Source organism: Lathamus discolor, chromosome 3 (genome assembly GCF_037157495.1).
Source record: "Lathamus discolor isolate bLatDis1 chromosome 3, bLatDis1.hap1, whole genome shotgun sequence".
In the NCBI taxonomy this organism is placed as follows: Eukaryota; Metazoa; Chordata; class Aves; order Psittaciformes; family Psittacidae; genus Lathamus; species Lathamus discolor.
The window spans coordinates 105,603,628-105,630,459 of NC_088886.1; the positions used below are offsets into that span (position 1 = coordinate 105,603,628).

Sequence of the window (26,832 nt, forward strand, 5' to 3'; positions counted from 1 at the left end):
TACAAAGGAAACCACTGAAATAATATTCTTTTACATATATAGACCTGTACACAAACTCAATCTGACTTACTTTGTATTCAGAAAAGGTGAACACTGAATTGCTTGTTTATAGACATATACTACAGTGCACAGTGTTAGTTTTATATATTTCTCCATAATGCCACAACACCATCTTTACAACAGCACATCATGCCCATGCCATTGACACACACATAAAACTGACAAGGTGTTCATGCCATCAAAGTTTAGGCATTTAACAGCTATCTGAATTGGAAGTTGACACTATAAAGTCACTGAAGCCTCACAAAGGCAGATCAGAGAACCTAGGAGTAATGAGTCATCCCATGGAGTAACCAGGGGTGGCCATGTACCCAGTTCAGGGACTGCACCCAGTTGCAGGGACTGCTTCATTCCACAGAATTGGATAACAGATATCTTTGTAACTTGAGTCTTCTTTTATCCCAACAAAACTGAAGGTTTTCAACTGAAATTTCTATTTCAATGTTTGATTTTGTTAATTTTAAATAATAAAATAAGCTACTTACGTGAATGCCAGTCAGTACAGGAACTATTACACTTTTACAGAATAACTGTTCATCAAACATTTCCAACAACAATACACTGCTGCCAGGCACAGTACTGCTCCAAACAGAAATGCAACCCTAGTTTACTGACTCATACTTGTAGTCAGATCAGGGTCTTAGAGGAACTAACACAGAAGCCCAGAATCTACATGCTCCAAGGCCACAGATAGTAGGGACAGGGAGAAAGAAGTCCCATAGGAGAAATCAGTCCCAAAGCAGTCAAGCTCAAGAAAAAGACTGGGCTCAGTTTTCAGTTTTACAATTTAAACTAACAAGTAAGAGATAAAACACAAGGGGATAAGTTGTGATTTACGCAGCACATACGTACTCCTTGTGTGTGTATTAAGCAGAAAGCTGGTAATGTTAGCTGATTGAACACTTTCCTGATCATACTTGTTTGTTAACAACTTCTGCCCTGTTCATTCAAGATTCTTTCAACTACATCTATGTGTAGGAGTAACACTAAGAAAGGGCGTAAAATAATTCACTTGCTTGAGTGCTAAACATTCATGTGCTTCCAGTGGCCTTTTTAGTCAGTGCTACAACATAAGGAAACCAGAAAATGTAATATACTTTGGGATATGTGTTCTGTTAACTATGGAGACATGAGAATGCAGGGTTTCATTTTTGTTTTTGTTTTCACAAAGAATAGTGTGTGTCTTTGATCTGCTGTGCAAAGTTTCAAAAATGAAGGAAGCATCTTGTTGGCCACAGTTGTGGAACTGTGCAGAACTGGGCTCAGAATTAGCATATCTTGCTTTGAGGGTAACAGTTTTTCAAGGTTTGATGAGTTAGGTTCAGTATCTGTGGAGCTGGGCAAGGAGAGAAGAATTCTGATAGATAAGCAAGAGAGGTACGAAAATCAGTAGTCCCAGGACAGGACTAACTGGCAAAGTAGCAACTGGTAAAAGAAAGCTTAAGGCTGACTGGCTTTAAGGTGTGATCTCTTCTTCCTTCAACTCAGCTGAATGACCAAGCTTAATAAACAAGCATCCTCTGGACCCACATCTGGTGGTGCATGCTTGCCTGTCTCCTTTGATTTAAAATGGACTTCCTAACCATAGAAAGGAATCAATCCCAAATTACTTTTAATGCTTATAATACATACACTCACTATGTAGAAGCAGTACTGTGGGAACCCAGGGTATTGCAAAATAAGAACATGATTCAACAAGCTCTGTAACATAGTTTCTCAGTCAACACTAGGAGCAATCTGATGGTTAAACAAACGTAGTGGGAATTATAAGAGAGAAATTAGAGACAGGAGATTTAGAAAGAAGCAGATCACAGGAATTGAAAGGACTGGAGAATATGATGGGCAGATACCATGTTTGAAAGCAAGACAGTACAAAACAAAATTGATGAGGTAAAAATGGTGTAAATGTCATTCATGATGGATCAGGGTCAAAATATCATTGTCAATGATACAGCATTATAATCTACATGCTTGGTAGGTAACTGTCTGGACTATAAAAGAGCTCACTGAGGGACAGAAAACTGGGTGTTGGAGCAAAAGAAGAAACCAGGAACTGATTTGAAATATGAATATGGATACGGAAAGCTAAATCCTGCTTGGCTGAATACAGACAGACCTGTCCAATTGTTTCCTTAGATAACTCAGCCTTAATGTAACACACTCACATATTAGAGGAAGCTCGTTAAGCCCACCTATCTAGAAAGAAGCTTAAATTAAATGTTACCCCCTTTTCAGTATCATCAGCTGAATGCAGTGTCAGAAGTGACAAAGACTGACACTGTAGTATATGGGCCTCTAGCTAACTCAAACCTTACCTTGCAACTAAAGAGCACTACTAAGTTTATTGATTTATTACTTTGACTATACTGCAGGTTAGAGATAAGCATTTAAGAGAAGTATTTCTTCATATTTCCAAACTGTTAAAGGTTTTGATGATCTCTTTCTCATGCTTCCTTCTGCAGCTTTGTTTCTGTATGAGTAATGATAGGTGTGACATTCACTCCCCTCTGTGAGGAGAGCAGTCATTCCCTCAAGTTCAGAGGTGCCTACATTTTTCCAAACTGTTTGGCACATCACTCTTAGGTTAATTTTACTTATGAATCACATTGCATGGTTTGGCATACAGAGCTATCCTGAAAGTGTCATGAGGATTTGAAGTTCTAAAAACAGGCTGTATGTCATAAGGTTTCCATGAAAACATTCTTTAACATAGGCATACAAAGCTTAAAAAAATGCATTTTAGTGCTGCTTTGTTTAAGGAGACTGGAGCTGTAACTAATCACAGATTTTTAGAGACTCTGAAGCCATGTAAGATTGATTAAGACTTTTTTCTTCCTGGCTGCCAAATGAAAACATGTATCTGTGTTAGTGCTCAAAGTCTAGAGAGCCAAACTTCCCTTACATGCAACTCCAGTCAAGTCAATAGATTAAGACCTAGGATTAATTTGGCACAGCGGATGACACTTCTTGTGCTTAATGTGAACCTGCCTTGTATGATGAAGCTATCATTACAATTCATGGCAGGAATGAAATGTCAGTGACAGACAGCATTGCTACTTCAGTCATGCCACGTATCTCAATGTCAGAACTCCCCTTGGAACTGACATTTCATTGCTAACACGTACAACGTTTGGATGGTAAGAATAAAATAAAATGTTAATAAGCAAAGAGTAGATATGGCCATGCTGAAGATTTACATAAAACTTAATTTCACAAAAAAGAATTGTTTTTCATTTATAAGCATTTCAAAGAGATAACATACATGGAGAATGTTCTTTTTCTCAGCTTAATCTCAAAATAACTTTATGATGAAAATAGTGACTAAAGAATGCACGGCATAGAAGAACTAAACAAATGTTTGAAACAGAAGTTTATTCCTGAATTATTAAATCACTTCTGTTGTGAATTTTTAATGAGTCAAAGGAAAAAATAACTGCAAGAAAAGAATGAACTCAGTCCTGCTCCACTGTCTGTTTAAGTCAAGTAAAGGAATATACTACTGAAGGAATATACTACTGACATACTACTAAAATAATTGAGATAAATAGCTTACACGGTGTTTTTAAATTTGCTTATAGAAAATTAGAATTGTGCCTCACATAGGCATGCAATACAGACTTATCTTCACACAGACACACAAAGGTTAATGGAAAAGATGACCACTAGTAACACAAAGAGTTATTACATCTTAATAGTGATTGTATACAGCATTCTGTGTAATGTGTTTTGCTTTATGTGTCACTTGAGTGAGGAGCCACATTTGAATGAACACAAAACCAGAATATCACCATACTATATAAGTTAATTTAATGTTCCGAAAAGGTGCTGCTGAAAATGAGATAAAATTCTAGAACATGGGTATTCTCTTGAATAGTTTTTCGTATCTGCTAAAGCTAACATGTTAAACCAAGGCTACATTAGAAGAAGGAGGCATGTGGTAGGTATATAAAAAGACATGAGTAAGTCCCATGACTCACCTCCCAAAGTACGCAGTTGCCTATATGTATTAGACACCTAAAAGCAACTTGTACATTCACATACCAAATTTATGCTTGTAGTCCTACTATTTCTCTCCTGAAAATGTGACCATTTTCAATTATCAATTATCATCAATTGCAAAACTTGAAAGCAACATAAGAATAAACCATATAATACATATAATACAACATATAATAAAAAATAAAAAAAAATCCCCCTTTGGGATAACAGGAATCCTATGTAATTTCCTGGTCTGGAATTTAAAACTGGCGCCAATCAATTTCAAAGGACATTTTTGGTCAACCCTGTAATGCAGATATCCATACTTCTTCATTGGGACTGCTAAACCTTTCCTCTGCTTACTTGTGGTAGAGTTATTCCTTTATCCCATGCACTAGATGTTCAGATTGTCCACTGACAGAAAGTACCTTTGACGATCCCATTTTGCCCACCAGAGTGGTAGAAAACCTAGCAAATGACAAACTTCAAAGGCATAGAGGAATACATTCTCAATGTTGAGGCTCACATCGAGTTCATGCAAGCACCCATGGCAGTTTAAATGCACCTGTAGCTTCCTGACTGTCCAGTCTCTTCTTTTAATGTTAATAAAACATTTACCAAGAGTGACATATAGGAGAATTTGTATAGTTCAGTTACCTGAAATTCACATATCCAGTGTCCTGGTGCAAACCCATTTTCATTAGACTAAGACTGGGGCAGCTGGGCCTGGGAAAACGTTTGAACCTGCCATCCTCGCTTCAGAGTGAGAAACCTTCAGCAAAGAAGTCAGCATCAGGATTTTAGCATTTTAAAGCACTGCTGCCACATCTGAAAAAGCTGGCCTATCAGAGCCCTAAGGTTCAAACAGAAGAGAAATTAGTGACTTTGGTTGAACTTCTCCGCATAAAGCAGTGCCAGTTTCTCAGTGTTAAAACCCTGCAAGAAGGAAGTGGATGTATTTTAGTAAACTGTACTTAGCTGTGAAATGTCAGGGAACAGGGCTGGGACATTTTACACCCTACTGGCATCCTCTTTTAACATGATGATATTTACTAAATGATTGTCTGTTGCAATCAGAAATGTTAAATTCATAAAAGTCATTTTCTTAGACACATTTTCAATTCTTGTTACAAAGGAGGCTTGTAAAAGAGGATAAGCAAGCAGATGTAGACACGAACCAAGTTCTAGCTTTCTAGCTACAAAGGTTTGCCTTTCTAAAAGGGGAAATTGTGTTAAGCAGCATGATTCATGCCATAGTGCAGGAGTCTCCCTCAGTAACAGGCAGATCTGTACGCTTTCCAAGCTGCATATTCAAGTCAATTGACTGTACAGCTACAGATTACACTAGTGTGCAACTCAAAGTGGACTGGGGAATACCCTGTCTACTTTAAGAAAGCCATGTTGGATGGCTAGGACCATTGCACAAATAGTACATGGTTTGCTTTTTAGCTACATAATCAGCAACTAAATTCTAGATTTGTACTCCTTCATACCTCACAGTCTATTTGTGGCTCTTTTTTCAATTCTACATTGCATTTCTATAAAATTCTGGTTTTCCATTGGTATGGACTATCTTACAGATTTTTTTTTTATTTTTTTTTTTTTTACCCTAAGATGTTAATTTGGGCTTTTCTTCATGTTCAATTTGTAGCACAAACTTTATAAAAAGTTGTGCTTCCAAGAGGTGAACTGAATGGTTAAACAAATTTATTTATTAATGCTTTTCTAAATTATCTGAGATGAAAATGTATTGAAGCACCTTGTATTATGAGCCACAAAATATGAATTATTATAATTTATACTCAGAAATATATTTTTATCCTTTTTACAACTAATCATATTTTGTGTGATATATAATAGTAAATATATTTGCCATTGCATTGATAGCATTTGTATGCACTCAGAAACTGGCAGGTACTTATATAAAGATGGATGAAACAATTATTCTCTTTAAAAGGCCAATTAAATAAAAAATGTCAGTGTGACAGTTCCCACCCACAAAGTACAAGATGCATTAATCAACCATATGTAGTTAAGAAAGCAGCAATAAACAGAAAATACAAATATTTTTGTGCAGTTTTATATCTATCTATGTTTATGAGAAAGGTTATAGTGAAAACACAAATGCATCTTAGTTTGGTTATTCACATTCAGCTAATCATCAAAAAATCATGCAGATATTTCTGAGTATTATCCTAAACATTTAACTCTGGATCCCTATACATAGTACTACAGCTTCTCTATAAAACCTAGATTGTCTTATTAAATTTGAATCTGGTTCTTCAAACCCACCTGATTTTTCTCTGTTCTGTCTTTCTGTTCTGTCTTCATATTAACAAGCAATACCAACCAGGCCTGCTCTCCTCTCCTACTAGCTCTCAGATTGAGTGACGGTTACTGTCATACGGTGCTTTTTAGGTGCTGCTTTTACTTTTGCTTGGATTCCTGTATTTTCTACTGAAATAACCCTTCTGAACACTAAGGCACATAGAAATGCCTCAGACAAAAGCATGAAGTCTCTAAAGGGCCGAGTATATTCTTGGATGTGTAACTGGGTTTAACAGAGAAAAACGGCAGTATGATACAGAAAAGAATTCAAGGTCCAGCTGTCTCACTGCCCATGTCCTTGTAAGGAAATGCCGCTATATTGTAATAAATCACTTACCTTTCCTTGTGATACACTTATTCTATCTTTTATAAAAAGCAGATTGTCTTAAATATACAGTAAAACAGAGAACAATATTATAGCAAATTTCAGTCACATTCTGAATGAACATGAACTTTAGAATCACAAGTTTGAGGGGAATTTGTTTGCTTAGGTATGTTTTTTATTTTTCTACAGTTTAAGCCGCAACACATATCTGAATGTACACCAAGAGAAATTCAGAGCTGAATCGACAGCATTTCAAATTCAGAGCTCTTCTAGTCTACTACTGAAATCTGTGTAGCAAGAAAAATATGTGCTAGAATCGTTTATATAAATTAGTTTGTTAGCAAGTTTAAATACTGCAAAGAAAGGAGCTCTATTATTTACTGTAGTTGAATATTATAAAAAACAAAAAAAAAATTATTCCTATGACTATTGATTCTACACTTACCTGCAATACTCTGTCAGAATCTTCAGGCAAACAACCACCCATTTTATCATCAGAAAGACTTTGAACAATGCCATTCTATTTGTCAAGTTGATTGCATTGATAAACAGTGTATTTTGCCTTGCAGGTGGTACTGTGAAGGGAAGGAGCTTGAAAACTCACCAGACATTCAAATTATCCAGGCAGGTGATCAACACTCATTGGTTATTGTTGAAGCTTTTGAGGAGGATACAGGACGTTACTCGTGCTTTGCTTCAAACATCTATGGAACAGACTCTACCTCTGCAGAGATTTACATAGAAGGTAATGATAGAATTGTTGCAGAAATTGTTGTTTAAATTGATCATATAGGATTAAGATGTAATTATGTACTTTGTATGTTAACTGTGTAAATAGATTTGTCACAAAAAATACACAGCAGGGAGTCAATGATTCATCGTTATTAACATCTTCATTATTTCTCTGTAAAATAACCTTCAGATGAGTGACTGCCCTTTACATGTAAATTTTATTGTGTTGTTCCCCCGAGACTTTCTATATCTCACTGCAAGATTAAAGTCTAGAAATATTCAGATTCTGATGCCAACTTATATTTTTTTGTCTGTCATAGCCTACAGAAAGATAAACATTTAAATTTGTATCTAATTCTTTCTAATATCTTTTCCCTACAGTCATTATCCCAAATTGAACATAGGATAGCTTCATCCTAACTTATTACTGGGACCTTGTAACCAAAATAAATATGCCAGCAATTTGATATTTTACTTGCACAATAGATGCTATAAATGTCTGTGCTTGGCAGGGATTTACTACTGCTCGAGACTGGGGCCAAGGCCTGCTTTTACCTAACTCAGAGGATGCTGGATGGAAGCCATGACTGATGGAGAAGCTCACTGGCAGGAAAGGGAGAGAAAATGCAAATTACAAATGCAGTGAAAGCTGAAGTGTAAAATGTCTCAGTAAGACAGCTATTAGTAAACTGAGCTAGTATCTTCTCCAAACTGTGCTACAAGGCACTAGTTTCATTGCAACAGCTATATTCCCCTCCCTCCTGCCCCCCGCTCCCCCCCCTTTTTTTTTTTAAGCCAGTAGAGGAAAAAAAAAAAAGTCTTATGTGATTGTGATTCACAACAAAAATTACAGACTAAAACCTACTGGTGTCATTTTAAAGAGAATCTGGGGAGACCAAGGTATGCATTCACTCTTGGATGCTGTATTCCTCATTTCATTCACACTTTATCCCAAATTTGCCTTACGACAATAGCAGTTCTGCATCTTGCACTGCATGCAATGTTGGCTCATTTCCACTGCAATGTGATCTTCTGTTTTGGCTTAGCTTTATAATATATACCCCTAGAATGTGCTAGAGGAAATATGAATAAAGGTTTGTATCATTCATAGATAAACTCCCAAAACTCCTCTGCTAAGTGTTTGGGTTTTTTTCTTTGTCACAGGAGTCTCTTCTTCTGACTCTGAAGGTGAAATAATCAAAGACGAAATGGATCAGTAAGTTGAAAATCAAGGACATCTTCCATATCTCTTACAGTTAAAAAAACCCCACAAGCATAGACATTTCAGTTTCCATTAATATTTTGCAACTTCCAACACATTCGGCTTGTGTTTGAGATTTGCTTGGATTGTTTGGGTTGTGTTTTGTTTGTGCGTTTGCTTGTTTGCTTCAAAATAGTATGGAACAACTACACATTTGCTTGTGTGTCTTCAACTTCAGCTTAAGAATTGAAACTTTAATATTAAATATAAACATAAGGAGAAATATGTTACCTGAAAGATTAAGCTACTAAAATTAATTTACTAAACCAGATGCCATTTGATGGCATCTTAAAATTCAGACCCATCTTAAACTCTGATTTAGGTATCCAATTTAAGAGTAAGATTTCTTATATGAAAGTATGGTATATCATGAAGTTTTTTGGCAGAAGGTGGCTATACATGCATTATTTAGATTTAAGATAAGGAAATTAACACATATAAAAATATATAAAAATTATAAAAATAAAGGTGTCAGATGTAATCTAAACCCTGGGAAATAATTATGTTTTTCCTAAATGAAATCCATTCCCCATGCATTTAGAACCTGATCCAAGCTTTCAGAATCAAAGTCCTTCTGTGAATTCAAAGGGACTCAGGCTGATTGAAAACTAAGATAATCACTCTTTTATTTTGAACTCCTTTGTATGCACTAATTCAACCTCAGTAGGAACCAGTGCTATATAAAGAGGAAATTTTAATTGAATAGACTTGCACCTTATTTTTTTCCATTATTTATTAATTACTTTTGGATGAATTGCTAAGGTTTTCATAGTTTTAACTCAGACTTTTCCAGGTGTCTCTGGCATACTGTTTCTTCTTATTCATCTCATTAGGTGTTAATGTAATGTTGACTAGGATCTTGATCGCTTGATGACATCTCTAAGTTGCTTACCTCATTAAATTGTGAAGTAATTCTTAGGGAAAAAAAAGATTGCTGCTCTGACATTGTAATGGGGTGTCCTCAGATGGTAGAATTACAAAATAGCAGTTTTGGGTATAAATCAGAGTGTCTTTATATTTGCTTAGCTTCCGGCTGTTCCCACATGAATCTGAACACCTGTAATTAAAGGGAATGAGTATGAGAACAGGCGAAAAAAATTCCATAATTTTAAAAGAGAAATCGGTGATCACCATAACTGTGTTCACCCTGAGTAAGGCTTCCTCTGGTTTCAAGGATGGCTTTCCTGTGGGGACCTACGGTACCTTCCAGAGCAGTCAGTGCTCAAACTGAATAAAAAGACCATCTCTTCATTATCTGCATTACTTCATTTAGCAGTAAAAAAAAAAATAGGGTCAACTCTTTTACTTCCATAGAGAAATAACCTAGAAGAAGTGAAGACGTGACAGCCTGTAAACTTCCAAAGTTGCATATGTTGGTCAGAAAGCATACCTTTCTTTTCTTATTTTTCAGCAGTAAATTATTGAATCTGTATCCTAGTAGACCATGGTATTTTCATTACCTTATAAGCCCAAATCTTCATACAAGTTCAGGGAGCAAGAGAAACTAGCATTGTCCTCTGAGAAACTAGCACTGCTCTCATGCTGCTCAGAGCTGGGAACAGTAGCTTTCAAGCCATAAATGAGTTAATCCAGGCCATTTATTACACTTGGTGTAACTGAACTAAGTATGAGAGATTAGAGTGGCAAGATAAGTAGCCTGATTCTTGTAAAATACAGTTTACCTAGGAGTATGTATCAGTTTAGATCAATTAGAATTCAATCCTGGAAGTGAAGCTGGGGTCGACATGTAACTGTGACAGACATAAATAAGGGGGACACACGCAGCTCTAGCTTTCAATAAGAGAATTTGGTTTTGGTTAATATTCCACAGCAAACCAAAGCCAGCTGACACCTTCTTGAATGAAGCACCTCCTGCTGCTAGAACTGCAACAAAGCATCTAGAGACCTCCAAGGCACCATCTGCTGTGGCTCAGCCTGTGTCTGTACCTATCCAGCCCGTGTCAACACCAGTTAATCAGGTAGGGGAAACAATGTGGAGAATTTCAAGGACCAAAAGCAAGCTCTTACAAAGGTGTTTCTTCTCCAGTTTGTGACTCAGAATCCACAAATTTTCTAGTTTTTGCTTTGCTGATGATCTTCAGCTTTGAACCTTACCACCATACAGTAGATGCGTACACAGAAGAGATGTTCTGCCTACTAGCTAACCTTTAGCACCTGGTACAGGGAAGGGAATCTTTCACCCCCAGGTTACAGGCATCTCTGCGGCAATGAGCAGAAGGAGCAGCTGCTGCTAGCTCAGCCAGCGGTGGGAATCTGTGTGCACTCCAGCAGGTCAGAGACTGCATGCCATGAAGAGCACTTGGATGTGTAACTCAGCTCACTGGCCTCATTGCAGACTGACTCATTCACTTTCAATAGTGGCAGCCTATAACTTTTTCCTGTACCTTTCCTAAAAGTTTCCTATAACTTTTTTTCTCTCTCAAGATCTCACCTGAAATAATTTTCTTTCAGTGAAACTTATTTTAAGAGGAATGATTTCCCTACATTTACTTTATATGTACATATGCTATTTACACATAACATTTTAATATCCATATCAAAGAGTTTCTAATTAATGTTAGCATGCATTTAGAGTCCTCTTCGCTTCAAACTATCAGAATATTCATAACTGTGCATTCTTTCCTAATGGAAGGAAGACCCATATCTCCTTAAAAATAAAACTGAGGCACTTTACACTGCCTTTTCAATGTTTACAGACTAGAATTAGGTGGTAACCAGTAAACAGATACTGAATAGGTGAAGCAACATGCGTGTATTTTTGACTACAAAGAGAACAGAACTAAGCCCTAGTGACATTATCCCATTTTGACAGAGGCTGCCTAAGTCCAGAGTAGTGGTTATCTCAAAAATCACCATTTTTAATTTTGTTGGCCTATAAGACACCATCTATGGAATTTGGCTGTTTCATGAGATACTGAAGCATTTATTCTGCTGTTCTGGGGCAGATTCTGTTTCACTAAAATGGAAAACTCTATTAACCAAGTCATATAAGGATGTTTTCCAGGAGGAGAATAACTTCATTCTGATTTCACTGAGTAGGCTCAATAGGGCCATATTCCACCTCTGAAATTATTTGGTTTTGGCAAAGGATTAGTCACACACATGACTTGACTGAACTTTTCCTTATTAACATCCACAGATATTTTCCAAGTAAGAAGTTTTAAAAGGAGACTACCACTAAGCAGCCTACATAGATCTGCCTTAGTGAAGTATTAAGGAAAGATGTTAGGTTGCAGTGAAGTTTTCCTTGCCATGACTAACTCAGTAAGGCAATAAGAGCATTGTTACTCAGGCAGTATCTCATTAAGGCAGATCACTAGCAGTTGCCTATAATAGAGCAACGTTTTCTTATTTCATTAAATATTTGCTTTAGACTTCACCCACCAAAATCTCTTCTGTCATTCCAAAAGCACGTTTCTTCTGTATATGGGAAAATAACCACTATACACCTAAATATCATCGTATGATGTTTTGCAATCTGCAGGCTCAAAGCCCCACTAACTATTTGCAAGGACTGGATGGAAGACCTATAATTGCTGCTCCTGTATTTACAAAGGTAATTTGTTCTATGACATATTTGAAAACTAGAGGCTAATTAATTGTATTAAGAGGTAATTAAAATTTTCTAACAAAGATAAAAAAAGGAATTATGCATTTCTTAAGCCATTCAAGGATTGAGTGGCTTTATGAAATCTTACTGAAATCAGTATTACTGCCAGACCAATAAGACTTTTACTGACTATTTGTTTTCTCTATTAGATGTTACAGGATATTTCAGCTTCTGAGGGGCAGCTTGTGGTCTTTGAATGTCGGGTGAAAGGAGCTCCTTCCCCAAAGGTTGAATGGTATAGAGAAGGAACACTGATAGAAGATTCTCCAGATTTTAGGATATTACAGAAAAGTACGTTTCTTGTGTGGAAATACTGTGTCTAATGAAATACAGGCAAGCAACAAAACTGCTAATAGCAACACTTTGAATTTCTCACTGCAATGATAAGAACTATATAAGCCATACTTACATACTTACATACTTACATACTTACATACTTACAGCAATATATCTGGGTTCTAGAAGCCAAAACTGTGGATGAATTAAACAGCATACTCACAGGTAGTGTTTGTCTGAGATTCTCCACACTACTGAGTTTTCTTTCTGCTTTGATCCCTTTGCCACTTCAATGTCCTTTTCTAATCCAGACTTACTTTCAGTATTTGTTTTGGGTTTTGCACCATTTATCTAGAGCTCCATTGCCCATAAATCCCTCATCTTACAGTTAAGTGCTATTGCAATAGAGCTTATGAGCAGTGGATTGCTTATTTATCCACAAAAGTAACCTGATATACATATTAGCATGCTTCCATATGTATGTGCATGATAGATGTTAGGTTGTAAACATATACTTCTACTTTAATTTTTAAGTGCAGTCAAAAAATCTGCAGTTTTCTCATAAGTCACTGGCATGCTAAATTGCTAAAACTCACTAAAAATTCCTTACATACCACACAAAATTAAACCTATAGGCAAACATATTTAATCATAACTTGTTTTCATGTGTGTAATAGTTTCAGAAATTGTCTTCAAGACACAATAAAGTAGTACTAAGGTTGCAAAAAAAAAAACTTCTTCCAGAATTTATTTCCTATTCATAAATTCTCAAAAATGTTCATAAGTGTTCGTATTGTTCAGTGGATTTGACATACATTTGAGTACAAGGCCTGGCTGTCTCCACCACCCCTTAGAAAATTGCATCAAAAGGAGTATTCTATCTTATTGAGAAGATCAAGCTTTGTATTCAGTGTTTAAGAAAAATTATTGGCAAAAGGAAGTAGTAACTCAATCTACTAATTCTGCTCTTCTTCTCTTTAGAACCAAGATCTATGGCTGAACCAGGTGAGGATCATCAAAAAGCTCATACTTTTTTGATTATACAAATATATATTCACAAAATACTAATTAAACTCCACTATTTAACATAATTTCTTCCTTCTCCAACATTCTATAGCAACTTGTAAGATGCATGTCATTCTAGACTGTTCCATAAACATATAATTTAATTCTATCATTTTTTAAGAAAATAATGTTTCCATTCTGCTTTGACCCAGTTCTAACTTAGAATCTAAATGTTGCCACCTTATGAGCTAAAGATTAACAAAATTAACGGATGAGGTTCCCCTGTATATCTGAGGTTTGTAAGTACACCAGATGATGTAGGACTGAGCTATTTTTATCTAGTTTACCAGTTAGGGAACATCGCATAAGACATTTAGCCATGTCAGCCATTCCCTTTGCTCTCTACTAGCGTAATATGAGAGTATCACATCAGGTGTTCCACCCCTGATATCAGCAAATCCTATAAAAGTGTCTGGACTTGCTAATTTCGTGCATCACAGCAGCATGTAGGCTACTCTGCATATTTTGAGCAAAGGACCCTTACAGACTTTTACTACTTCTCCATGAGACAATCACTCTCCCCATTATGGTTTTCACTATTAAAAATGTAAAGCTGCCCCTCTTAAGACAGAAAATTATTGAATGATTTTTTCTGTGGAATTATATTAATTAATTCCTGTGGAATATAAACTTCTGTAACTCTTCTCCTTGCCCTATTAAAAGATTTTTGCCCCAAAAAATGTCTTGAATGCAACTTCCTCTCTCTGCAATGTCTCTTTCCGAGACCTAGGAATGAATAAATGGAGCTTCTAGTAGAACCCACCAATGCTGTTCCTTTACTGTCCAGTGGCATCACTGCTGAGTAATGTGAAGCAGTTTTTAGAGGGTAATCAGTTAGGTGCAGTTGTCACTGCCTCATCACCTGCTGCTGATTCAGAAGGAATCTGCATTTCCAAGCATGCAGTGGTTGGCAAATGTAAGTATGTAAACTAGATACTATAATACCTTAAACTAGCTCTAAAATCCTAGTGCTATAATGAAGTATTATTCTCCTATAGTTGTTAGCAAATAATCTCTTTGTTGCTACTAGGTTTTCCTCAGTGACGACATGAAACAATCGAGCTTAAGTGTGGTATGGTCTTCCACAGAAATACTCATGAGATATTAATCCTGTCGGGTTTTAGGGAAGTTTCTTGCCAAACGGTAGCAAAACAGTCACTAATTAGCAGAAGAAATGCTATCAGCCCACATTTCAATACACTTCCAATGCTACTTTTCCTCCCCATCCCAGCTACCCAATCAAACAAAAGATTTAAAATCCCATCACCGTACGTAATTACTAGCTGGTATTGCTGCTCAGACATGTCAGATCCTGGTCAGACAGGAATGTCATAGCCCCAGACTGACTTTTCAAGATGGAATTTAATTTCTTCTAGTACAATTTTGATAGCACATTTTTGCTGCCCATTAATCTTCTTCACAAAGAAATGAAAATGCAGCTTTCTAGAAGCACAATTAGCACAATTCTCTCTATCTGCAAATCTGCACTGGTACTTTTGGAAAATGCTAGCCTATATGTATATGTTTTGCATTTCTTCACCTTACAGAGTGACTCCACTTGAATTGTTCCCAGTTAATTATAAATAATCTTTCAATTTGCAAAGGTGAAAATACATATATTTTAGTGAGTTGTGAATATAGAATACACTGTATTTCTCCAAATTAAATTTTAAGTTCTTCAGAGAGAAAGTCTGCACTTCATGTGGTTAGGAAAACATTTTTCTAATGTTTTCCAAACACTGCTGACACCTGTTCTTCACTTTGTTGGGCATGCTGCAGCACAGAGCACACCAGTTGCTACAGACAATGCTGATAACAGCTGCTGCACACAAAGGCTGCCAAAATTGATAATACTGATGAAACTAAAATCAAACTAAGCAAGGTGGAAAACTTAAGGAAATGTCCCCAAGGGTAGTCAAGGCTTTATGTGTTTGTTCAATGCATGTTCACGTCAAGTAATAATGCTGTTCTGATGCTTTGCAGAGGAAATTTGTACTCTTGTTATCGCTGAAGTATTTTCAGAAGATTCTGGCAGTTTTACCTGTACTGCAAGCAATAAATATGGCACAGTATCTAGTATAGCTCATCTAACTGTCAAAGGTAAGAGTTTGGTTTAGTCTTTTGCTTGCTAATACAAGCAGAGCAGGCTGCTACCCTGTGTAATCCAGGCTGCTTATTGTACATAGAGATAGCTATGCCTTTTCAAAGTGCCCTTCCACAATTAGAAATGTGAAGGAACAAAGGACATTAGGGAATGAATCTCACACAGCCCTTCAAAAAACACAGCTCTTGCTGACCTCAAGATTTGGGCAATAGCCATTTCTGGAATCTCTGTGGATTGTCCAGACAGCTGTTTCAATAACCTTTTGGTGCAGAGCCCAAAGGAGGAAACCTCAAGACAGATTCTTTCATACTGCCTACATGATTTAAGCTGCCAAGGCACTATGCAGCTAAGTGTGGAAAGTACAGTATATAAAAAAGAATAGTGTGCTGTTAACTCCAATTCAGCTCAAATTCTGACAGTGTTTTTCATGACAAAAAGTTAGAGAATTCTCTGAAAAGAAAGTTTGCATTTCAAAGATGCTAGCAAAATTCACAGGACACATGGCTGAAGACCACTGCTGGATCTTCCAGACTAGAACTGTGTCTCTTTTCCCCCCACCTTCACAATATTCCTTTGTTAAGGGAACTTGTTGCTAAACAAATGAGGTGAAACAACTTAGTCCAACAGCTGGAAGGACATCAGAGTGAGTTTTTTTAACCGTAACTTTTGTGATTTCATTTCACTATAATTTATGGGTTTTACATATCACCAGAAGTTTGATATTTACTATTTCAGCATCTGAAGACAGTAGTAATGCTGCTACCCTTCACACAATGAGCTCAATCAACTTAATTGCTGCTGAACATCAACCTCCCCCATGTACTCCTTCCCATCGTGTAGCAAATCAAACCCCCAAACCTAAGCTTGAAGGTGTTCTTGTGAACCACAATGAACCCAGATCGAGTTCCAAGATAGGTCTCCGGGTGCACTTCAAGCTGCCTGAAGATGATAAAGGAAGTGAATCATCATCAGAGGATGGACCTGGCATTACAAACCAAAACAGACCCAACTGTTTCCAAGAGTCGATAAATGGGCAGCCAATGAAAATACCAGAACCAACATCACCATCTAAGGAACCCCCCCCCGTACTGGCTAAACCAAAGCTGTAAGTAAAAGGGCTTCTAAGCCTCAGGTGCATCACCGATATTATTTAGTATTCATAGAACACCACACTATTGCACTAGAGAAAAAAAATCGAATGCAGGACAGAAAGACAGTCACTATCACTTGGTGCTGGCCTTAAAAATACAGAGCATAGAAAACAGAGCTAGATATTTTTTCTGTCTATCAATCTTGTGAAAACTGTTCCCCAATTCTGAAAGAGGAATGTTTTCCCTTTTAAATTGTATTCAATTTCACAAAGTTTTCTGCTGCAAACAAAAGATGGACAACGTGGATTTTATTTGGGAAAAATAAAAGCAGTTTTTTCAAATATATCTCACTCAATTCTGGGTATGCAATTTTGCCAAGACCAGACACGTTCAGGCTTACACATAGCATAGGGTAGCTGCTAGCTAGCTACTGTAGACCCCAAGACCTCATGACTTTCATGTCTAAACATAACAGATAAATACTTGGAAACATTTGCTAATGTGAAAACCCTTGATCTAAAAAGGCCTGCATGCTTAGTGCACTATGAGCTTAAGGGGAAATTCTAAGAAGTCGGGTAGTTTTCTTATAGGACAATTTATGGAATTCACACTGCAGTTTATTAAGAAATATCTTTTTAGCATTTTTGGAACATCCCAAATCTAGTTTAACAAAAGACATGCAGAGCCCTTATTTTCATTTCTTCCTTAAGGCTCAGGAAGGACTTTATAAAGTAATTAATTGGTACTTTTAAGCAGGATTGTAATAACATAGCATAAACATTACAAGACAGAACTTATATGCCATACAGCATAGGAATAACTTGGAGCAGTATTTTTTTTATTTGCTAAGCTCATGTTCACAGCTCTATACACTTTCAGAGCTATGGTGTGTTTAAGAGGGGAACAGAAGCAGCATTTAAATTGTCCAGTGCTTGAATAAAACAGAATTTCTCCTCCCCCCCCCCAACATAACAAAGGAGTGCATTATTATGCACATGTATATATGAAGTACACAAAATCAGGATTGCACAACTTCTAAGCCTCTAAAATGCTACTTGTCATCTTTAGCTTCAATGTGATTTTTGTTTAGTACAGTCTAGAAACAATAATTCTTTAAAAGAATTTCTCTTGACTTCACATATTTGGTTCATCAGTACCAGCTGTAGTTGGTCTCTACTTTTACATTTTTCACTATTTAATAATAGTTACTTCATATTCAACAATTTATTACATTATAATTTTCCATATTCTCTATGTTGGTTTTGGTTTTTGAAGGGAAAAAGTTAGCCTGCTTTTCATATGCTCTATTTCCACATACTTAATAACTAAATTAACCCCTTGACAAGGCAAAATCATTTTCCTTAGTTGCAAAGTAAAAAAAGCCCTGAAGACATATACAGTAAATAGTATCTAGGAAATAACTGCATGAAATGCAAGTACTCTGAATTGCACTCCTGCCTGTAACCAAATGCAAATACCACCTTAAATTACATTGGTAACATCTCTTTCGGTGGATTATTACAAAGCTTCATTAGCCAAAATGCTGGTTTCAGAACCCACTTTAATAAGAGCTAAGTAACTGCAATCTGCCTTACAAATGCTCATTTAAAATCCAATAAACCAAATCCTTCTCTTAGTTACACAAGCAGAGAGGTACTAAGTGACACAGAACAGTATATGACAATGCTGTTCCTTTAATATTTTTTACAAAGGCATGTAGTGATAGGTCAAGGGGGAATGGCTTTAAACTGAAAGAGGGTAGGTTTAGATTAGATATTAGGAAGAAATTCTTCACTATGGGGTTGGTGAGAAACTGGCACAGGTTGCCCAGAGAAGCTGTGGATGCCCCACCCCTGGAAGTGTTCAAGGCCAGGCTGGATGGGGCTTTGAGCAACCTGGTCTAGTGTGAGGTGTTCAACCCCATGGCAGGCGGTTGAAGCTACATGATTTTAAGGTCCTTTCCAACCCAAACCGTTCAATGATTCTATGATTCATGTGTTGACATGTAAGAAACATCTTCAGTCAAATCATTTTCATAGAAAATATTTTTGTGCCTCTGGCAAAGAATGGAAAAAGAAGGAAAAGTCTGTTTCAGTAGCAAACTAATATTATGCTTTCCTCATAATGTTAGAGAATACGTCATGTAGCAGTTTCCCATACCTCTTACTGTATCACAGTTCACATATGGAACTGTAGCTAGCCAGCACACTCAGGGCTTATGACCAATTTTGTTCATCTTTGTTTTCTATGCAGTGATCAGACCCAGTTAAAACAGCTCCACAACCAGGTCTTGCTTGAACAACAGCAGGTGCATCAGATGTCTGCAAGAGAGTTGTCATTTAACCCAGCTTTACTGAATTCCGCTACTTCACTTCATCAACAGTCAACCTCGACTACATACAAGCAAAGCAATGCTTCTGCTTCTCAAACATACAGCTGTACCCGACCTAAGCAACTCCCACCATCACAAACCACACCGTCTACCAGCTCCTCTTCTAGCTTCCTAGTTACAACATTCAGCAACATCCCTCAAGGAATTCAAAGGACAAATAACAAAGAAAATTTCACAGGAAATCCTCCACCTGCCCAATCAATGTCTCCAGGAGGGTTTACAAGCAAAACTGAACAGTCTCTACCAAGCCCTAAAGAATCCATGGTGCCTCCATTAAACCTTTCTACATCAAGTGTAAAACAATTTCAGCCACAAAGTGTGACTCCTGCTCCTATCTCCCCAACTGGCCGGATTCAGAATCCAGTAGCTTTCCTTAGTGCTGTTCTTCCTTCACTTCCTACTGTGCCATCAACCAATGCTATGGGACTACCCAGAACTACACCAACCACGTAAGTAGCATAAACCACATGCAAGGAAGCAGGGACAAGAAATACGCATAAAGGAAACTAGGACATATTTCTGTTCAAGGGTTCAGTGGGGAGTTTACTGAAATGCAAGTCATTCATAAAATCAAAAAGCAAGTTATTCATATATTCTGGTCCTTTAATCTAAACTTTACATTAAGAAAGAAAGGGGCAGTAGCTTCTATAATAAGATACATCAAGGGTAACATAAATTCCACGTAGAGAAATGTGAGTTTATAAACAGATATATACCAGAATTTGAGGGCTCAGAGATTCATAAGACTGTACTAGTGGGAGAAAAAAGATTTCATAAGTTTGCAGGGTAGGTCACTCTAAGACTGTTTGCTTCTATGAGCTATAAAAACATTCTTATCTACTGTAAGCAACAAGTGAAGTTGTAAAAGGTACCTCATAATCTAAGTTACTTTTTAGTCCAGGTAAATCTAAGAAATAACCTATGTAAAGGTATTTGTCTGGTTGCAATATTTTCTATGTTTAAAGTCCACCAGAAAATCTCAGGAGAGTTATTTTCACATAAATATTTTAATCGATAGTATGATTTCTGTGACAAAATGACTACCACCATACAAGCAAATAAGGATGATGATGTTCTGGAAAGGTTGTGGCTTTAAAAGCTCCTTCTTTACAAGTAGAGTTGAAATTATCATTCCTTTTGTGTACCATGTAAACCGTGTGTTAGCATGGCTAGCATGAGTAGATTGATACAAATTTTTATCCCTAGAACTCCAAATTCTGCACAAAGTTAGGGATGTTTCCCCCTTTTACCAATGGTATACTTCCAGGTAGTGACAGCCATCAGTAAGTCACAATCTCCTAACTATCCTGCTGATAGTATGTCAACCAATCTCTAATTAGAAAATGTGTTCCTGTGTACATAACATTCACCACTCCTTGTGCCAAGAAATCCTGCCTTCAAAGCACTATTGCACTCATACTCACAGACTTCCAAGTTGCCCAGCACAGCCACCTAATCACCATCACCCTGCGGCACATGCTTGGAGACCTTCATGTCCCTGGCATCATGGGCAGGCGTATGTAGTAAAGTTACAATGTTCACAGTGAAGTTTTTAACTATAGCCAACTCAAGCCCTGGGCCTGCTTTCACAGTACTGCAAGAGCAAGCAGAAACCAACTGCAACTGCTCATCCACTCTCCTACCTCCGCTTCAGAGCTGGTGCAGAAATGCACAAGCACTATTCACTTTGCATTAATGACATTTAACCCTTGCGAAGTGCTTTACATTGTCTAACAGGCATTACCAAATACATCCTTACAGTATGTAGAGTAGTTAAATATTGTTTTCTTCGTTTCACTTTTCCTGGGTCCCAGCCCAGAGATGAATTCCCACATAACTAGAGCTCATCATGCTGAAATTCAAATCTAGATCTCTGCATGGGAGAGAGTCAAAGTGAGGGCAGAAAAGATGAGGTAGGAAACTTAACAGTATTTGTGTTAATCCATGAATATCTACTGAAGTTTAAATTTCCTTCTTTGGCATTATCAAGTGCAATAATTCTGGCTACAAGAGCGGTGAGATCACCAGGTCTGCAGAACAACAAAAGGAAGAACATCTTGCACAGCAACCATCAGTTATGCCCTTTACCTAGACCCCCTGTTATTAAGATCCCAGCTCCTGGTAAACTACTATAACGCTGCACACTCTTTAGTAGCGTGCTGCTGCTGTGCTTCAGGAGTGCACTGTCACTCTCCTGACAGTCTTATTTAAGAATTTAGCAATTTCCAAATCTTATTAAAATTAAACAGACTACATTTATAAAATAAAAATAAAAAGAACTGTTGATGTTAGGGGCCATAAAAGGGTGAGAGAAATGAAAGAAGTTAGTGGGAAGAGTAAATGATTAATGAAGGTGATAAAGATCAATGAGAAATTGTATTAACTTTACAATTATTGCCTGACTCAGTAAAATGTACAGATGGTACACCTAAGGTAACACCTATACACATTTCTTTAGCATTAATTGTGACATCATTATTCCAGTATAAATTCAAATGGAACTTAGATGCTTATTATAGTACTACAACGCTTATTCTCTTTCACATGTGTATCCTTAATTCCTACTGGCATGGGAATGGGATGCACCTTTAAAATAGCACAAAAAAAAAACAAAACTACGTATTGTGCTTTGGCTTCTACATAGATAAATAACATGCTCCTCCAGACAACTGAAGTGTAATATTTCATATAACTCAGGTGACAAAAAAAATATATACTGGTTGCTGCATGTTAGTATCAGAATTTTCTTTTAATAGCCCAACCCAGGGATTAATAAAGAAAAATCTGAAGCCTCTGCCATTAGCAACAGATGATTCTATTCGGGAAAATAAAGCTGCACTTGTGAAGGACCTGGAAAGAAAACTGCATTTCAGAGAGGATGTTAATCAACAAAGTAGTCAGCAGGTAAGAAAAACGAGTGCTATTAAAATAAATTTCACTCATGAACAAGACATGTATTGTGATACAAAAGGTGTTTGCGCAGTTTGAGCTGCTACAGTACTTTGCCGAGTGAGCTTTTTTGGTAAGTACTGCTTTGGAATAGCAAACTGGAGCTTTAAATAGGAAGTATGAGGAGCTGCAGCTGTAGAGGGTTTACTTTGTGACTATGTGGCATTTTTATTTTTCTGAGCATCTCTGTTAGAGACCAGTAGGAATGTAAAACTTCCTTCTTTTCATGGAAGCTTCTGTACACTGGATTTCATTTTTTCACTTCACAAGTTGCTCAACTCATTGCATACATACACATCCATACACTGTATATTTTTAACACACATTAAGGAGTAATCAAACTGTTTAAGAAAAGGTTTCTGTTTTTACTTTGGTTGAACTAAAATGCAGTATCCAATTTTTAGCATTAAACCTATTTTTCCAAATCTCCCAAATTACATGTATTGACAGGGACTTGTTAGGAACCTAACAAAGTTTTTGGTACCTGTTACTGGTGTACACCAAACTTCAGGCATTAGTAATGTTTAGCAGAATACGAAGTCTTTTCCAGACTTCCAGGAACTAAATATCAGTTCATTCTTAATTGGAATCAATGAATTCACCAGATCTGGTCAGTGTCTATGAAATTAAAGAAGAAATAAAAAATAAAATTATGTTTTGAGGTTGAAATCATTGTAAATCAGGTTCAATCGCCTTCATATAACAGTAGGACACACCAAGGACGGCTAGATAGCTGTTCTGTCTATAGGTGATTATGCTACTCTCACCTTGGCCCCAGAGCCCCCCTAGCTGTCCCATCAGCTCAGGCTTAATGCAGCAACAAATGGCTTACCCTGATCTGCTGTTGACAAGGGAAGTTTTCACAATATCTGTTAGCCCTTCTGACAGAGAACATGCTAAGGTAAGCAAAAAGCCATGGAGTCTCTGGAGCAAATTGCCCTCTGTGGACAACTGCAGTGTAATCCCTGTTTTTTTTTGTTTTGCTGTTGACCTTTCTGACAGATCGCGCTGCCAAAGCACTTTGAGTAAAACAACTGGCAAGCGGTATGTTTTGCAGATGAATCACAAGTGTTACAATTTGTACTTGCAATGGTAATAAGACAAATTATTTAGAGAGCTACTGTGAAATACCTATCAGTCTTTTGACTTAACTGCATGATAACCCCTTTAGAAACAATGACCGCTACTAGTGTCAAAGTTATCTGCTGACAGCACAAGTTATTTATACACTTATTTGCTATTCTCTATGAGACCAAATGAAAATCTTGATTCCTATATCCCCCAAACACTGAAAAACTTCAAAGCTGGAAATTCTCTAACTGTTATGGTAATTAGAATGCCAATGGTAATGAGCTAGCAAATAATTTTAGGATTGCTCAATAAAAGTTCCCTCATTTTCCCCACAGTTCCCACCTTTAACCACTTTCGATTTTATTCTTCCACATCCAAGAAGACCACTGCTCAGACTGACTGAAGAAAACTCCAGTCTGAGTTTTCTCCTAAGTGAAAGCAGTGATTATTCAAAGAGATAGAGAATGCATAATATTTTCCAAAATTCCTACTGCTTTGCTGTTTTTAGAACAATCAATATCATGAGGATAATATGTTGGAATGCTGGACAGACACCCGTTGATTTTCTCCTGTGTTTTCCTCGTGTAGTTAACAAAGAATTAAAAAGGAGACATTTCCATTCTATATATAGCACATCTGCATTAAATTGGTTATTATAATGGTAGGGAGGGGCTCCTTATTCACTTTCTCATATATATGAATGTAATTCTCCTCTGTGTGAGAGATCACTGCATAATGAAGGGAGTACAGCATCCAATAAGAATCTCAAAGAGTTGGCTTCCTTGTATTTTCTACATGCTATTTTAAAAATTTCTTCTCATAAAATGCATCCTATACAGTATTTTTATTTAGAGAATGGTATTGTAACCCCATATTTCAATAGTAGCATTTGGTCTCATTTAAAATACCTGCAGAACATCTATAGATCATCCAGAATGAAAGCTGCAGATGACAAGTCTGTGCTTTAAAGCACTGGTATTGACTTACATTACTATATAAAGTGCAGTAATAAACAAGAGTGATTTACATTCTGGTGCTCTATTTATTATCTATCATTGACTTCCATACAAAAAATGTTTAGCTTACAAGTCAAGATTTTCCTAAGTGTCAGCATTACACGCTCAGCATGACATCTAATATTCCAGATGTACTCCTTCTGTTTCATCCAGTACATCATTCATCACCAACAATAAAGAAATACAGAATTGGAACATAGTTGGTAATTTTGCTGATGTTGCACGAGACAGAACAGATTAGTCTCTGGTCTTCTACAGCTATGACAATCACGCAGTACTGACAGAAATACAAGTATGATTTTGCTAAGATTCTAGCTGCAACTTTGATCAAGTACATGCAATAACAAGCTGTCATTTTTACCAGAAAAAACAAAACAAAACCAAAAAAACCCGAAACAAACCCACACCATACCTGTCATTCATGCAGATGGCTGTATGCTATATTGCCAGGTTAAATTTCATCACAATTTGGAGTGTTGAAAAAAATGTGGTTCAGTGAAATCAAACATCTTCAGTCAGATTTGCTCAGTTCTTTCAAATGGAAGACACACTAAATGAGGATTAGCTTTACACAACTGCGGAAGGAGGTCAGGACAAATCCCAGGATATAGAAGACTTAGTTTCTTCCTTGGCCTGAAGACAGTTCACAACTCTTAACTCCTGAAAGGACAGCACAGCTCCTTGCCGGGAAGTACGGGTATTGTTGGTGCTGTCCCAGGTTGCACAAATAATTAAGCGTCCTTAGTCAGCAGGATAAAAATCTGGAAATTCCATCTTTCAGAAGAGCTCCCCTAACAGGAGACCTGAGCCTTTCTCTCACCTTCTCCTGCCTAATAAATAAAACTTGATACTTTCAGGGAGCGTGGAACAGGCCCTCCTTTAGCAGGACATTTTGGAGAGCATTTCAGCTTAATGGTTAGGATTGTTTGAGGAAGCTGCTAGAATCCTTTCTTCCAGTTTGGGTTGGAGAAAAGAAACAGGCTGAGACAGAAAAAGAAAAAAGATAATCACTTTCCTGCTAGGAAGTAGAACAAACACCTGGATTCTTGTCCTTGCTGCAGTTGATGTTTCAGTACATCTGCAAAAGTGAAACTCCAGCCCCGTAATGTTTTATTAGCATAGAGTTCAGAGCTTCCCCTTGGAGACTAAGGTTAAAATCCTGCAAGATAAAGCATCCAGGCCTCGTAACCTCAGTGAATATCTGAGCTTCTGCACCACTTGATGAAAGAAGAGCACAGACAATGTTACCTCCACTTCCCAAAACCTGCCAGTTTTGTCTGTTGGGCTTTTTATCATCCTTACAAGTAAAATATCTTGGTAATGTTTGGTTAGAATATGTCACATAGAAACAAGATGTGTGGGGAGAAAGCGGCAGACAGAGAATTTGGGGGGATTTTGGCAAATGGAAAAAAATATAAATGTGTCATGCAAACTGATTCTCTTACCTTGGTATTTGAATCAGCTTTACAGGCAAACCTTAGAAATTAATTATATTACCTTCTCAGAACTTTGCTATGCAAATAATATAAAATAGAAAAATGAGATAATAAACCTCAAAATCCTGTACAGTAATAAAGAAAAAGAAATAACTGTGCAATAATAAAGGAAAGGAGAGTTAAGTACCTGGGCCTGGCTTACGTCTTTTGGTTATAAGAACTACAGACTATGCTCGCATATATGTGTCATTTACTACGAAGAATATAATGTGGTAATGCTGGTTGGTTGTGTCCTGTGTAAGACCCAGACAACAGCATTATCACTGCCTTATTTTAGGATGCAGAGTAAATGTACAGCTGTTTAGAAAATTATGCACAGCCCTTACATGAATATTCTTTATTTTTCCTAGGAAATATTTTGGAAGAAATTTCAAAGTAGAAGAGAGGCAGGGTTTGTCCGAAAGCTTTTAGATCATTAAAACCACAGCCTGTAAAGTCATATGCAACCATCTGCATATGCAACCCAACTCATCACACAGGCCACTAACACTGCAACATTGATCAGACAGAATCACCACCTCTCAATTCTCATACTAAGCAGTCAGCCTCAGAAAGGTCCCAAGAATCACTAACAACTCTGTTCCCCAGAGTGTAAGAATTACACTTAATTCAATCACCCCAAAAATCTTGCTCAAAACCAAGCTTCACATCATCTCTCAAAGGTCAGCAAATGTAGGCAGTTTTGGATTAAGGATGGGAATTAAATCACAAAGAGTCCTCACAGTAGCTTGTTTGCTCTGTACTAGAAGTGAGAAGAGATTTAAGAACCTGACCAAGACAAACTACCAGTTCTTGATATCAATAGGTATGAACTCCCAGTAATCACGGGAATGAATAAATGAACAACCACTTGTAGCTGTCTTCTCAAGACCTATATCTAATCAACAACAAAGTTCAGACAGGTTTTCGTGGTCAGGGTCTTGGCTTGCAGAGCTCTTCACCTAGGAAAGGGAACCTGAACTCCTCATGCTTTCACACACACTCCTAAGCCACTTGCTCCAACTGGTACATCTGTGGAAGTTTAGAGATGCAAACCTCATTTGCTTGCTTTTGTGTT

At 37.1% G+C, this 26,832-nt stretch overlaps 1 protein-coding gene across 2 annotated transcripts in view; it reads left to right on the plus strand.

Moving 5' to 3' along the window:
- The window catches only part of MYPN (myopalladin), a 56,671-nt gene that overhangs the window by 12,765 nt on the left and 17,074 nt on the right, over positions 1–26,832 (plus strand). Inside the window, exons 3-12 of one of the 2 annotated variants that reach the window (XM_065670959.1) lie at positions 7,261–7,436; positions 8,588–8,639; positions 10,516–10,663; positions 12,190–12,261; positions 12,465–12,606; positions 13,573–13,596; positions 15,640–15,756; positions 16,496–16,865; positions 19,105–19,692; positions 22,000–22,147. In XM_065670959.1, the coding sequence (XP_065527031.1) occupies positions 7,261–7,436; positions 8,588–8,639; positions 10,516–10,663; positions 12,190–12,261; positions 12,465–12,606; positions 13,573–13,596; positions 15,640–15,756; positions 16,496–16,865; positions 19,105–19,692; positions 22,000–22,147 (1,837 nt within the window). Of the gene's footprint in view, positions 1–7,260; positions 7,437–8,587; positions 8,640–10,515; positions 10,664–12,189; positions 12,262–12,464; positions 12,607–13,572; positions 13,597–15,560; positions 15,757–16,495; positions 16,866–19,104; positions 19,693–21,999; positions 22,148–26,832 lie in introns of those variants that run through there. The other variant, XM_065670958.1, reaches the window with a different exon arrangement.